Source organism: Strigops habroptila, chromosome 4 (genome assembly GCF_004027225.2).
Source record: "Strigops habroptila isolate Jane chromosome 4, bStrHab1.2.pri, whole genome shotgun sequence".
NCBI classification, from domain to species: Eukaryota; Metazoa; Chordata; class Aves; order Psittaciformes; family Psittacidae; genus Strigops; species Strigops habroptila.
In genome coordinates this window covers 53,445,631-53,459,112 of record NC_046358.1, presented here as the reverse complement: position 1 = coordinate 53,459,112, position 13,482 = coordinate 53,445,631, and the positions used below count along the sequence as shown (strand labels likewise).

The 13,482-nt window shown below is 36.8% G+C and overlaps 1 protein-coding gene across 9 annotated transcripts in view; it reads right to left on the bottom strand.

The window, feature by feature from the left end:
• The window catches only part of PIK3C2A (phosphatidylinositol-4-phosphate 3-kinase catalytic subunit type 2 alpha), a 69,454-nt gene that overhangs the window by 3,323 nt on the left and 52,649 nt on the right, over positions 1–13,482 (bottom strand). For all 9 annotated transcript variants that reach the window (XM_032919865.1, XM_030482044.1, XM_030482046.1 and 6 more), the window contains 16 exons: positions 13,051–13,144; positions 12,697–12,791; positions 12,166–12,346; positions 11,450–11,554; positions 10,362–10,454; positions 9,914–10,043; positions 8,225–8,361; positions 7,365–7,534; positions 6,332–6,488; positions 5,802–5,911; positions 4,392–4,599; positions 1,816–1,940; positions 1,318–1,435; positions 1,134–1,215; positions 661–770; positions 303–428 (listed from right to left, as the gene is read on the bottom strand). In XM_032919865.1, coding sequence (XP_032775756.1) covers positions 303–428; positions 661–770; positions 1,134–1,215; positions 1,318–1,435; positions 1,816–1,940; positions 4,392–4,599; positions 5,802–5,911; positions 6,332–6,488; positions 7,365–7,534; positions 8,225–8,361; positions 9,914–10,043; positions 10,362–10,454; positions 11,450–11,554; positions 12,166–12,346; positions 12,697–12,791; positions 13,051–13,144 — 2,041 coding nt within the window. The remainder of the gene's footprint in view (positions 1–302; positions 429–660; positions 771–1,133; positions 1,216–1,317; positions 1,436–1,815; positions 1,941–4,391; positions 4,600–5,801; positions 5,912–6,331; positions 6,489–7,364; positions 7,535–8,224; positions 8,362–9,913; positions 10,044–10,361; positions 10,455–11,449; positions 11,555–12,165; positions 12,347–12,696; positions 12,792–13,050; positions 13,145–13,482) is intronic.

Here is a 13,482-nt window from a genome sequence, read left to right as displayed (position 1 = left end):
TTATGATCAGTGAATCCAGGGCAGGGAGATCTTTAGTTTTAAGACTCCTTTCCTTCTCCCCATCATTCCTCAGAGTCAGTCAGAAATTCCTGCTTACTTGTAACAGTACATTTACCTACTCAGTTGCTTTGGGGTTTTGGGGGTCTTTTTGTTTGTTTTTTAAACAGAGCACAAAGTTTTTCAAACAAGATCCTTTTCCATTTATGGATCTTTGCAGGATTTTTTGAACAGTATTTTGAGTACTGCTTGGAATAAGAGACAATAGCAAACCATAGATAGTTACTACGTAAATTTTAACTTGCCATTTCATTGAAAGTTGGATTTCTTGTCTTCCGGGAGATTTTGGTTTTGCGTTTGGATGTTTTGTGTGTATCAGGAAGTAAGTATGTTTTCACATAGGGATTTGGATCTGCGCCATCTTCTGTAACCTGCAATCCAAAACAAAGACAAATTACAAAAACTTAGTGCATACCTACCTGAATATTTATTTTCATATCTAGGCTTTGCTGGAGAGCTAACCAAGAAGTAGCAGCTAATTAAGTTGGCAGTTGGAAACTTTGGAGGAAGAGAGATAGTTCCACCATTCCTGCAATCTAAGTCAAGATAGTAATTGGCAAAACAGCAACAGCTCTTGGCAGTAAGCTCAGTATCTCTACTTACCAGGTCTTTAATGTGCATCACCATAATAAATAGAGTGCTATTTCTGTATGATATGGATAGCTTCACTTCTCCTCCCACTTTGCCTGAAGTAGGACTTGATGGACTTGCATCTGAAAGAAAACATACAATTATTTTCTCTGTAAAATTTGCACATTTTCATCAGTACTACACTGACTATATGTGGGGAAAAATACAAGCCTTAGACCAAGATCAGTTTCTGATTTTATTTCCAGTTCGCTATTAAGAGGGCAAGGCCATACATTTTAAAGATTTCTGCATTCTCTTATAAGAACTGACTTGGAGGTTAGAGTCAAAACTTGAATAACTGTATGCAGGTAGATTTGGAAAGACAGTGATGCAAAGTTTTCAATAAGAGAAAACTACAGTTAACTAAAAAAAAAAAAAGAAAAAATCACATAAATTGGATACTATAGTAATCCAATTTATAAACACCACCAAAAACCATTACCTACCTGTAGGTCTGGCTATTCCATCTATTCCTTCCACTTTGTCATCACGAAGTAATGGATGGAAAAAAGTATAAACAAGATCACACTGAATTTGGATGAAGAAGAAACATTACATATTAGTTTAAGTGTTAACAAGCACCAAATTCTGAAAACTTGCATTAGATTTGCTTAAGTTATTTGAACTCACTTCTGCCACCTCTGAAGAACTGTTCATCAGACTTTGTATGTAGCTGTTGAGCTCCACTTTTCTTTTAGCTGCTACATCTTTTATATGTGTTCTTCCCAGAACCATCTTATTAGGAAAGCTACAACAAAGAACAAGACAGACTTCTCAGTTAATTTATCTGAAGTAAGTACAGTTAGATTTCATTGTCATTTCCATCCTGAAGTGCTGACATTCTTTTTATGTCAATCATGAGTAGAAACACAGCATGCTACTAGGTAACGACGTTACAGAAAGGCAAGAAAACATTTAGAAGTCACTGTTATAAGTGGTACGACACACGGACTAAACACAGAGTTGCTCCTCTGGCTCTCCTCCCTTAAAACTCAGACAACAGCTTTCTCCCTTAATTGCCAACGTTTGCCCTTCTGCAGTGTTGTCTTCATTTCAAGCTATTTCTTCATCCATCCAGCTGGGAACACTTTTTTCATTATAACAGTGATGAGTGAGTTAGGAACATACCCTGGTAACTTCCAAAGAGGAAAGAGAATGCCAAGTTTGTTGTGAAGCTCCTGGAACTCATCAAATGTTCGGAAGACAAACGTTGGCTCAACTTGCCCTTCTCTCAGAACTCTCACTACATAGATCTGTCCAAAACACAAAAAAACCCCCGAAAGATGAAAGTAGTAACAATATTATACAACTGACTTAATAATATAATTTTCTTAACAATTAATTATTTCTACTGTGGTAATCCTTCTCCTGCACACATATCCCAGTAACAGCATTTGCGTTTTTTAGTAGAGTTTAAATAGCCCTACTGTAATGCACAGTAACATCACATGATCTTCCCATAAATTAGATCCACATCTGACAGGGGGATAAAGGTAGTTAAGGCTGTCCACATTCTCTCTTTTAAGCCTCATTGTTAAGTTCATACCATCTAGCAGGTGAACAAAGTTTCAACACAGCAGAGTAGGATTACATTTAGACATGCACCTGTGGGGCCAGAACTCCCACAAAACTTTTCAGGTGTGGACTTGGAAGGAAACCAATGCCTAATTTTTTTTTCAATCTCATTCTCTCAAGATTCTAAAGGATTACACTTTTGAAGTGATAGTTTGATGAGCAAATGCAAAGGTACTGCATTATACAAAAGGTATTTTAAAAAAATACTGGGGTACAGTCCCAGGATGAAGTTATTCACATTATTATGAAAGGGAAATGAAGGTTGAGGAACTGCACAGAAAATTCAATTCAGTGGACTCGTTTGAAAAAAAAGAAGTGCACCTGGAAGAGGTTTGAAAATCCAGAGAGAGGGAGCATACATCATCTTAACAGTTTTCTGGAAGAGGTTGTTTTGGCTTAGATCAGGAGTACTCAAATACATTTATAATATAGTGATTGAGAGCAAATCTCTTCTTCCCCTCTAGTGTTACTCAGCTTTGTTCTACCTTTCCTAGCTGGTGTCTTCCCAGATTAAGACATTTACAGCAAATACAACTTGGAAAGAGATGCACATTTGCATGTATCGATATAGGTCACTTTTTAAACAACCAAGTTGAGGAAAATGTAACTTAAATTGACTATTCTAGGTCAAACAGCAGAAGTAAAAGAATAATAATTAAAAAAAAAAAAAAAAAAAAAAAAAAAAAAACCAAACAACCAAAGCCTGAAGATGGCAGCACACCTGCATAAGAATACAAGTATTAATACGAGTCTTGAAGTGTAATCCAGGTCTATCAAAATCCAAAGGCCAAACTGTACTGCTTACTGCCTCTACTAACACTGACTAGAGTGTAGGTGCATTAATACAGGAAATTATGGTTTTACTTAGAAGTAGTAGAAGGAGCAAATACAACTTTAATGGAAGGTCAGAACAAAACTAGGGAGCATTTGAGTTAATGACTCCTATTCAGGAAGGAGCCATTTTACAGAAGGCAGCTACATAGCCCATAAAGATGACTCAAATCCCCATTTTTTAAAGTCATGTCCACCAACACTGCTTTTGTTCTTTCTGCTTCCTGCAAGATGCTTTCCAAGAACTGTCTTCATTTTGAAGAATATTACTGGATGCTAAAAATACCAGTCTGTACGCTAGCCCTCCTGCAGCTGCTTTACCTTGGCCAGCAGCTAAACACCCACACCGCTGCTTGCTCACTCCCAACCCCTCACCAGTGGGGCAGGGGAGAGAATAAGAGCAAAAGCAAGACGACCCATGGGTTGAGATAAAGATAGTCCTTGGGAGGGAGGTGACACAAAGACAATCTCTCACCACCTCCCACAAACAGATCCATGCCTAGCCAGCCCCCAGGCAACAGCCACCTTGGAAGACAACACCATCCCATTCCTTGCTTTCTTCCTCTACCCCCAGTTTTTATTGCTGAGCATGACCCCATGCTATGCAGTATCTCTTTGGCCAGTTTGGGTCAGCTGTCCCTCCTGTGCCCCTTCCTAACTCCTTGCCCACCCACAGCCTACGCACTGCAGGGGTGGGAGGGGCAAAGTGGAAGTAAAAGAGAAAGCCTTGACACTGCAGAAGAACTGTTCACTAACAGCCAAACCGATCATGTGTTACCAGCATAGTTTTAGTTAAACATCCAAACCACAGCACTGTGTGAGCCACTAAGAAGAAAGGTAACTCCATCCCAGTGAGAGCCAATACAAACTCTGTTCTCTTCCAGGAAGCAAGACAGCCCATTCCCAGTAAGATCTGGATTTTGATTATGGGTTTTGTTTTTACTTTCAAGTAATCCACATTGGGGTTCAAGTCTTGGGTGTCAACATTGGTGCAGGTTTCTAGGCTCCGTTATAGTCAATGCAGACAGACTTCAGAGAACTCTTCAGCTCATCCTGAATCTGACATTAGTGCCTAAATGAATAAGTTTCTGTAGCTGCATTTACTAAGTCTCTGTCAGGAAAGATTTCTTTCTAGCTGTCTACCTCAAAGCTAGCTACTTAAGGCTAAACAAGGCAAATTTCCCCTGTACTAATTATCTGTGATTAAATACTGAAGTTATGGCAAGAAGGAGAATGTATCTTCTTGGAAGAAAATGCACAGTATCTTCACTGGGTGGAAATAGATCCTACATACTTACATAGTGTTTATCTGGGTTATATCTCTTCTGATACGTAAACACAGACACCTGTTTGATTCGGCCATCTTGTTTAAGAGAATATGTTTTAGCAGAAAATGAGAGAATGGGTTCATCATTAGAAGGTAGACCTGAGAAACGCAGCTGAGCCAAATTGTGAATGAAGAAATTAAACTTTGTGGCAACACTTCCCAGACTGGATTCAATCAACCTAGAAAGGAAAAAATAATGTCAAAATACACAAAAGCGATTCTATCAATGAATAAGACTTAAGTAAGAAAAATAAAAATCAATCTCTTATTGACAGAGTTTTTAAATTAACTGTGATCGGTGGGCTGTATAAATAGCATCATATCAACATTTAATAGAAGATTCAGTGTCCAAGAAGTTAAGGGTTTCCAGAGTTGGTAAAAAGCCTGGAGTACTGCATCCAGCTCTGAAGTCCTCAGCATAAGGAAGACCTGGACCTGTTGGAGCAAGTCCTGAGGAAGGACACAGGAATGATCAAAGGGCTGGAAGACCTCTCCTATGAGGAAAGGTTGAAAGAGATGGGGTTGTTCAGCCTGGAGAAGAGACCTTATTGTGGCTTTCCACTACTTAAAAGTAAAACAAGATGGGGACAACAGGGGCTGTTGCAATAGGACGAGGGGTAATGGTTTTAAATTGAAAGAGGGTAGATTCAGACTGGATATAAAGGAAGTTGTTTTTTTATGATGAGGGTGGTGAAACACTGCAATAGGTTGCCCAGAGAGACTGTAGATGCCCCATCCCTGGAAGCAATTCAAGGTCAGACTGGATAGAGCAACCTGCTTTGGTTGAACATGTCCCTTCTTGTTGCAGGAGGGTTGGACTAGATGATCCCTTCCAACCCAAACTGTTCTGTAATTTGAAATCACATGCATACTACTGCAGTTTCCCCCATATATTGAAAATGAAGTACAGTAACACATTTTGTAACACATAGCAACAACTCTGTTACACTATATATACACACCCACTTGCTACACTAGAGCATCATCCCTCCCTCGTGTGCAAAAGCACTTCTTGAAAGAGAGAACTTCTTTACAATACAAGGTTCCCATCATATACGCTGCTATTAAGCAATTTTGCATGTATTGAAAACTCAAGTCTCAAACAGCCGGACAGAATTACCTGCTCTCAGTATTTCAAACAATTTTATCGCACAAGGTTACTCTTAAAAGCAAAGTATTTTAGCACAAGCATTAATCTTGTATGAAACTGATCTTACTTATATAGTTCACTGGTTAACTGGTATTTTATGATTGTACAGTGTAACTATTCAACTTCTACAGATATGTTTGTGAACATCCTTTGTACGTTTTTTCCATAGCAGAAAGCTCCCATTAAGCGGATGATGCTGGGAGATAAGTTTAGTTTTCACTTATGCAGTACCTCGTAAAGAAAATGGTAGCTTCTGCATCTGTTGTTTGGGGCTGGAGAGCATCTTGGACATACTTCAAGTCCTGAACCCCACTTAGTTCTGGTAATCCAGAAGAAAGCATCTGCAAGAAATTAAAAATTACAGTTCTAATGCTGTAAAACCAGCATGATTTTACACTGAAATGATTCAAACTTAGACATTCGAATTCATTTTAAGCTGCACTAAATTGCTAAATGCTAACAGTGAGAGCCAACAATTACTTATAATCAGCAGTTATTCACCATTTCTGCTGAATAAAAAGCAGTTAAAGCCACTTGCAGTGTAATTTATGGAATTATCTTGACTTTAAATTTTCAGGAAACAGGTAGGTAGTAAAAAAGCTTAAAGAAAATTCCAAATATGGCCTTCCTAAGCAGTACATCTGATGTTCCTGATTTTTAAAAGCATGCATTAAGAGTTTCTGCAGCATAAAAAGCACAGCATTTAATGCATCCAACATGACAGATCTATCAAGTTTCAATTGAATTTGAAAAATTATTACCAATGAAAGGAGGTTAAGGAAGAGGCTTGCATGTTTTCTTATCAAGTTGTAAGCTTGACAACAGAGATCCACAAACAACTGAAAGCGAATAGTGGGTTTTTCACCACCATTAATGACATAAGCCATATCCGATGTTAGCACAAAAGGAGCTCGATCCCTGGTCAAAAAAGCACAGAATTCAGAAGTTAATTGTAAGATCTATTCACCTTGTCATGTACTTCCTCCTGCCCTCCATCCCCACCTCAAAGTAATGATATTAAATAATCAATTAATGTCATTTTACTTTTTCGGGTTTTCAGCTCCATAGTGGCGTCTCAGATTCCCAGCACATTCACATGGTACTGGACCTACAGCAGATCTCATGGAGCAACACTTGGAGGCCATGTTACCATACTGTGCCTTCCATATCTCATTTATGGAAGCCATAACATACTAGAACAAACAGAGCAACTCTATTATCACCCAAATAAAACATAACTCCTCTATGCTGGATATAGATTATCTTCCCCTACACAGAGGATTAGTAAATAACAAACTTGCTGTTCACACTTTTCTATAATGTTGACATTCACTACTGTTTTTATGAGCCAGAGCCTCTTCTCATTTGTTTCAGGCTCAAGATATGCAGATGATATAAAGGTCCTGGCAGTCAAATTCTTGTTGGGTTCAAGTTTACCTAACAAGCATAAAATACGTAATTGCATGGAGTATAGCTAAAAAGGTGAAACTACACTCAAGTTTCATCCAGTATTCCTGGAAAAGTATGACACCAAGATTTGTGTTAGATGTGCTTTCACTTAAAATAGTTCTGAAGATCAGAATATGGAAATAAGATGGAGCCTTTTCAAAATTATTTCTATACAAGTAAATTTGAAAGCATTCTAGAAACTCTGTGGTTAAATTGGAAGATGTTGGCTTCTTAATGAGACCAGTAGATAACAGGAATTTAAAAGTTAATGTTTAGAATTATAATAATTATAAAAATATACTAAAAATCACTTCATGCTCTACATTGCTTAGCTACAGAAAATACCTTTTAAAGCTTCCAAACATTTGTGCATGACCCAAAAATTTTCCAAAGTCAATATGAAACATATGGCCTGTGTTTCGGAGCATTATGTTATCATTATGGCGGTCACAAATTCCCAGTACGTAAGTAGCTACACAGCACCCTGCACAAGAGTAAATGAAGTTTTCTGAAGCCTGGAAGGGAGAGAAAAAAAAAAAAAAAAAAGAATTGATATCAAATACCAGTGGGAAGAAGCATCCATGCATTCAACAGTCAATCTTGACAAGTGTAAAGCCCAAGCCAGAGAAGATAGGCCATAAAATTTGCCTTTTTCCCCAGAACACTGTTTTTCAGATAGCATTGCAAAATACTTCAGATATGACTCTTTCCAGCAAAGCCAGTAATTCTGGTTTTTAATTACATGAAAAAGAGGAGTTGAAGACAAATCACAAAAGGAAGTAACTATGTTAGCAGAGAGAGAAAAGGGTACAAAATTTATTTTTCCAATGTGTTGTAACATCACTGTAGCCAAAAGAAAACTTTTGGGGTTTTTTAATCCCACGTGATCTATGAGAAGAGACCACTGCTCCTAAACCACAGTTAAAGGCAGCCACCGTTCCTCTCCATCTTAAATTTGAAGTACATTTTTTCTATTTGCAATAAAAACTCCTCATGCGAATCCTGAGAATCCATCTGGCTACTTTTTAGTTATAAAAGGGATTTTCATTTGCTCTTTTTCAAGTATAGGAAAAAAATTAAGTTTTCTAAAGATGTAAAACAAAAACTTAAATGCAAGATCTGGAAAAAGAATTTAATTCTTTCATAATATGGTATTTATCCCTTTTTAAAGATCTTCCAAAAAGAACAATAGTGAAAAAACTTACCTTTTCATATTCCTCCTCTGTAGGATTATACTTTCGCAACCATTCTGCCAGAGGCTTGTCTTTAAAAGAACCTGTCACTCCATATTCCACTTGTATTTTCCTAAGTGTGTCTGAAGCAGGAACAAGCTCTACCATGCCTTTATAGAAAATATAACAAAGCGTATTTAACCATCTCCTTCAGTGATATTGCATTTTCATTATTCAGTAGAAACTTTCTTGACAGTGATGGTTTTATAATCTTAGACTACCTTTTTTCAAAACCCAATTAGGTGTAAAGTTAGTGCTGTTAGTATACTAAGCATTTTTACAGGCGATATTACAAAGCATAGCATGAAACACATGTAGCAATCCCAGTTAGGCTTTACTACAATTAGTTACAGTTGCTAGAATGCACATATAATTTACACTTTGAACGATTACTTTCTACTATATAAGTGAGTATTAGTCTTTAAGCAGTAACTGCAAATTATTTTGATGTCAACATTTCTTATACACTGTCACTTAAGCAATATAGTAACTTTAACTCCTGTTGAATGGTTGATTGTTGCTCCAGAAATATGGCCATGGGTTTTACACATGGCCTTATTTTAGAGATACCATTTACTAAAAATATTTGCAGAGCTAAGTCATAAAAGGAAAAAAAATTATCTGATTAACAGAATTTTACTCCCATCATGGCTAGAGCTACTGAAAGCAAATCTGTAATTTATGTATACGTCTGTTTTTCACTTTAATCCTTCAAGTACTTTAGGAATACTAATATTAGCTCCAAGAAAAAAAAAAAAACCCGAACAAACATAACATGCTATGCAATCAAGGCATTGTTCAAGTAGGAAGAAAAGCCATCTGTTTCTCTAAAAAGCAAGTCTTACATAAATAGGAGCTTTTTGCTTAGTTTTGCCAACTTCAATTTCCAACTTTTTCATGTATTTAAGAATTTTCATCATTCTGTTCTAGTATCTGACTGAAGAAATATTTTATTTACTGTTTATCCTTCTAAAGATCTTGTGGTTCCTACTGGGTAGCTCTAGAGAACTAGTGAAAACTAGCAAAAAGCATGTTCAAGGTGCAGGGTGGTATTTATACTCAAGAGTTCTGTGACCTAGTTTCAAGCCTAAAAGGCAGCCTCATATTCCCAAGGAACTTTTACCAGCATATGGCACTGATTCTGGAAAATAGCGTGTGTGTGTGGTGGTGGGGTGTTTTAAATTTTTCTTCTTTTTGCATGTTTCAGTACGAAACTGATACTTCCAGACTTAAATGCAGCAGATTCCAAAGACTTTAGAATTTCAGTTTTGACTTGAACACTTTCTTTCACCATAGCTAGCCATAACAAGCTTTCAGAATCAGGATTGCTAGGGCACCATTATTTTGTTGGGTTGCAGTAAGGGCATCAAGAGAAACCTTCACTTTTATCATTATGTTTACTTCTTCGCACCACTATTCACTGACAACAGCATGCATAATCATCTCAGGATGCAAGGAGAAACACATTTAAATGCAACTCAGCCATCAGGAAATTCAGAACAATTTTAGCTTGCTATACTCTCAAGTATTGAAGTTCCTCGCACGGAAGGCACCTTTGTCCTTCCACTGTTTCTTGGGCCTGCTTCTGCACAGAAATTTTTCACTATCAGTGTGACAAGAAATTGAAGTGGGGGAGCATATAGGCAGCATCTGCTTTTGCACCTCGGTCTTTTCCAGTTGAGAGGCACTTGAAGATAACCATCCGAAGATCCAGTCCCTCCTGCAGCCAGATCTTATCCATAATCTTAATCATTTGTAAAGCCAACATGTCTTGTCTCAGATCTTCTCCAACCTTAAATGGAAAAATAAGAGTTAGAGATATGTTTTCAGCAAAACAAAACTTAAGATTTTATTTGTTTTACATTTCTAGGAAATGTATGATGCATTATGCTACTTAATTCCTCATAGCTACGCACTCAAAAAGAAATAAACTACATTTAAGCTTTCACATGTGGTAGACTTGCTTTCATATTTTATCTGTTCAGATGTTGGTTTCTAGATACACAGGAGCAACCTCACAAAATAACTAAGCTATGCCAAAGTTAATTGATATCAGTGAAATAGTGCTTATCATTCAACTTTTCTTCTCCAATACACATGTAAGGCCCACCTTAAACATCACATTGATTTCTTCTCCCAGAGGGTCTGCGTTTATCAATGCAACTTTCAGTGGTACTGCATTGGAGTTGAAGAAAGAACATGCCTACAAGTAGATATAGTGTTAATACTCAGAAAGACTATTCCTGCTAGCCCAGAAAACAAGACATTCTGACAACAAGCAAGTTTGACACACAATGAGTCTATTCAGACTTTTAACACTGTGATTGTGGTGAATATGTGCTTCCTTTGAATAAAGAGCCCTTTGGCTGTTATTTGTTGAATTCTTGTACAAAATCCTGTAGTGCAGCACAGTGATGTTTTATACATTTTGAAGGGAAGAGTGAATGAAACATGGATAAATAATTTATAAGCAGCTTTTTTCTTTTTTTGAAAGCTGGAAGATATAAAAACTGGGTATTTGCATGTTTCACAGTATTTTCTCATTTATCTGCTTTCAAATACATACTCATGATTTAATACTTAAAGTAGAGAAAGCAAGCAAGGCAAATTGTCTTTCCACACAGGATTAACGCCAGTGTTCACAGACCTTTAGGTTCTCAGTCATGCATGATGATAATCAAGACTGTGGTTGAGCACATATTGTCAAACCATGCAGAGCTCTGGAAAAATAATTTAACTGCTTCTCCTACATTATTATTATTTGCTAGACCTCCACAATAAAAAAAAAAACTACTGCCTGCCTCCCTGGAATCAGTGCATCTCTTGGACACAACCAGCAACTGGTAGTTTCACTTATTTCACACTATCTACTTACTGAGTTATATAGCCTTACTCAACTTTCTTTTTTGATTACTACTGCAAACAGGACTTTGTCACACACTTTAAGCAGTCCCCTCCTTTACTATAACCAGGATTGTTGGTCTCAAGATAAAATGTTTTTAGATGTATTTTTTAATACAAGGACCTACATTGGTCTTACATAGGTATTTGTATAATTTTTATCTTTGCTCAACTAATTTCACTCCCCCTGTCATAAAGAGCCATCAAGCACCTCAGCTGATTTTTTTCTACTTGTAAAAGCTTTGTCTATATATGTAATATTTGCAAAAAGCTTTTGAAACTCTGAATGAACTGTACCTTAATATTTAACTCTTTTGCCACAAGACTGGGATTGAGAGGCAAACGGCATTTGTTCTTCAAGAAAAATAACTGCACACGTTCCATACCATTTTGCAAGGCAGCCTGCAGGCAAAAAAATAATATTGCAGCTGACATTTTCTTAACTGGAGCATCTACAGAGAACTTATGGACAAAGTTATCCTGAAGCCAATGTTTTAACTTGTCAGTGTCAAAGGAATGATAGATATTATAACTGCTGTTTTAGCTATTAAAAATACATAAGCCTAGCAGTACAACCACACAAGTTTGTGGGTTTTGGTTTGTCTGCTTCATTTGTTTTGTTTTTGACCGAACCAAATGATAGCATCCCACTCAAGCAAACTGTAAGTTCATATTACTAGCATATAAAGAGAGATTCCATTCTTTTGCATAATAGGGTCATTCTTCAGCAGTAATAGGCTTAAATCCAGTTCCAGTTTATTGTACATGGAAACCATCCTACTTTCTTACCCTATCACCTCACACAATCTTATTTTCAGATGACAGATTTAACAATAATCATCAACTTCATTAAGCCATTAACTTGTTAAAATAAAGAGCAATAGATTCATAGACCTATCTATATATTATACACAACATTTTATTAAACTTAGACTAGAAAGGCAACTGAGTGGATTGTTTTGAGGGTACACTCAGTCTAATTTTCCTTAAGAATATTAAAAATACATACACACCTGCCGAGCAGATCCGCTTGTTTGCTTTACTCTTTCTGCTACCATTCCAAAAAGCTGCACCAGCCTGGTCTGCTTCTCCAACTCTTCCCTCAGTCTTTTTCCACAGACTGAAAGAAAAGCTCCAAGAATTTGCTCATACCTTACACCAAACTTTGTATCATATAGGGTATCCTTAAGAAGCCTGGGGGAAAACAAAAAAAAATTTCTCTAGGAAAATACTGCAAACAATGCAATGCTAAGAGATTAAAATGGTTTAATAAACTAGTACTGTATATTATCTGAAGTTACTGATATACAGGATACACAAAGCAAGAAGTTTGTGCCTTGCAGACACACTCTGTTATTTTATTTTAAAAAAACCAAACAAAAATACCCAAAACACAACCACCCCAGGATCTACATTTTGTATATTCTGCATTCGTAACGTTCAATGTTATGAACAATAATAGAGAAAGAATATTTTTTCCCCCCTGGAAATATTAACCTCATATTAAACACATTAAGTGCAAAATGGAACAAAGAATATCTTACCAGTACAGGTAGTGTGCTATACGAATGCTTCCCAGTGCCCGGGCCAAAAGAAATCTGACAAGAGCACTATCAAGGTAGGTTTCATACTTCAATGCCTAAATGCAAAGAAAATGAAATATCTCTGACCTGGATTTAATTCCAGATGAATAAAATTTTGACTAATGCACAAACAGAATCACCACAAACCCATAGAACAGTCAAAGCAATTGTTTATTCAAATTGTCTTCTCTAGTAGGCATTAAGGTTATTAAGCATAGAATCATCCAATTGCACTTCTGCTATCAGTGATCAGCAATTGCTTTCGGTTTTCAAAAGCAAAAAAATTCAAACTTTAGCATAGGCAGAAAGTCCTACCTGTACAAACTGAGGCAGGAAATCTGTTAACTCATCATCACTTAACGTCTCTATCCAATTGACAGCTGTATTCCGTACTTCCTGATCAGCAAACCTAGAAAGTCGCCACAAATCCACATGAAGTTTATTCTGTTTGTGTAGGTTTTTTTGGGTTTTTTTTTGAGATCAGCTAGATACAAAAGATTCAATATAATGTCTTTAACAGCTCAGTAAAGGACCTACAAGTTTGAGGCCCTTCATTACCTAAGATGCAAACACATACATGTGTTTAGGACAAGAATACTAATCTCTCAAAACTTCACTCTTGACAGCTTGGCTGTATAGCTTGCTGTCCCGTCACAAATTAGATTTCAGAATCCTAACCACTACTGCTATTCTTTCACTACATGGCTTGGTTAAGCCTACATGTATAAAGTAAGCACATGTTTTTGA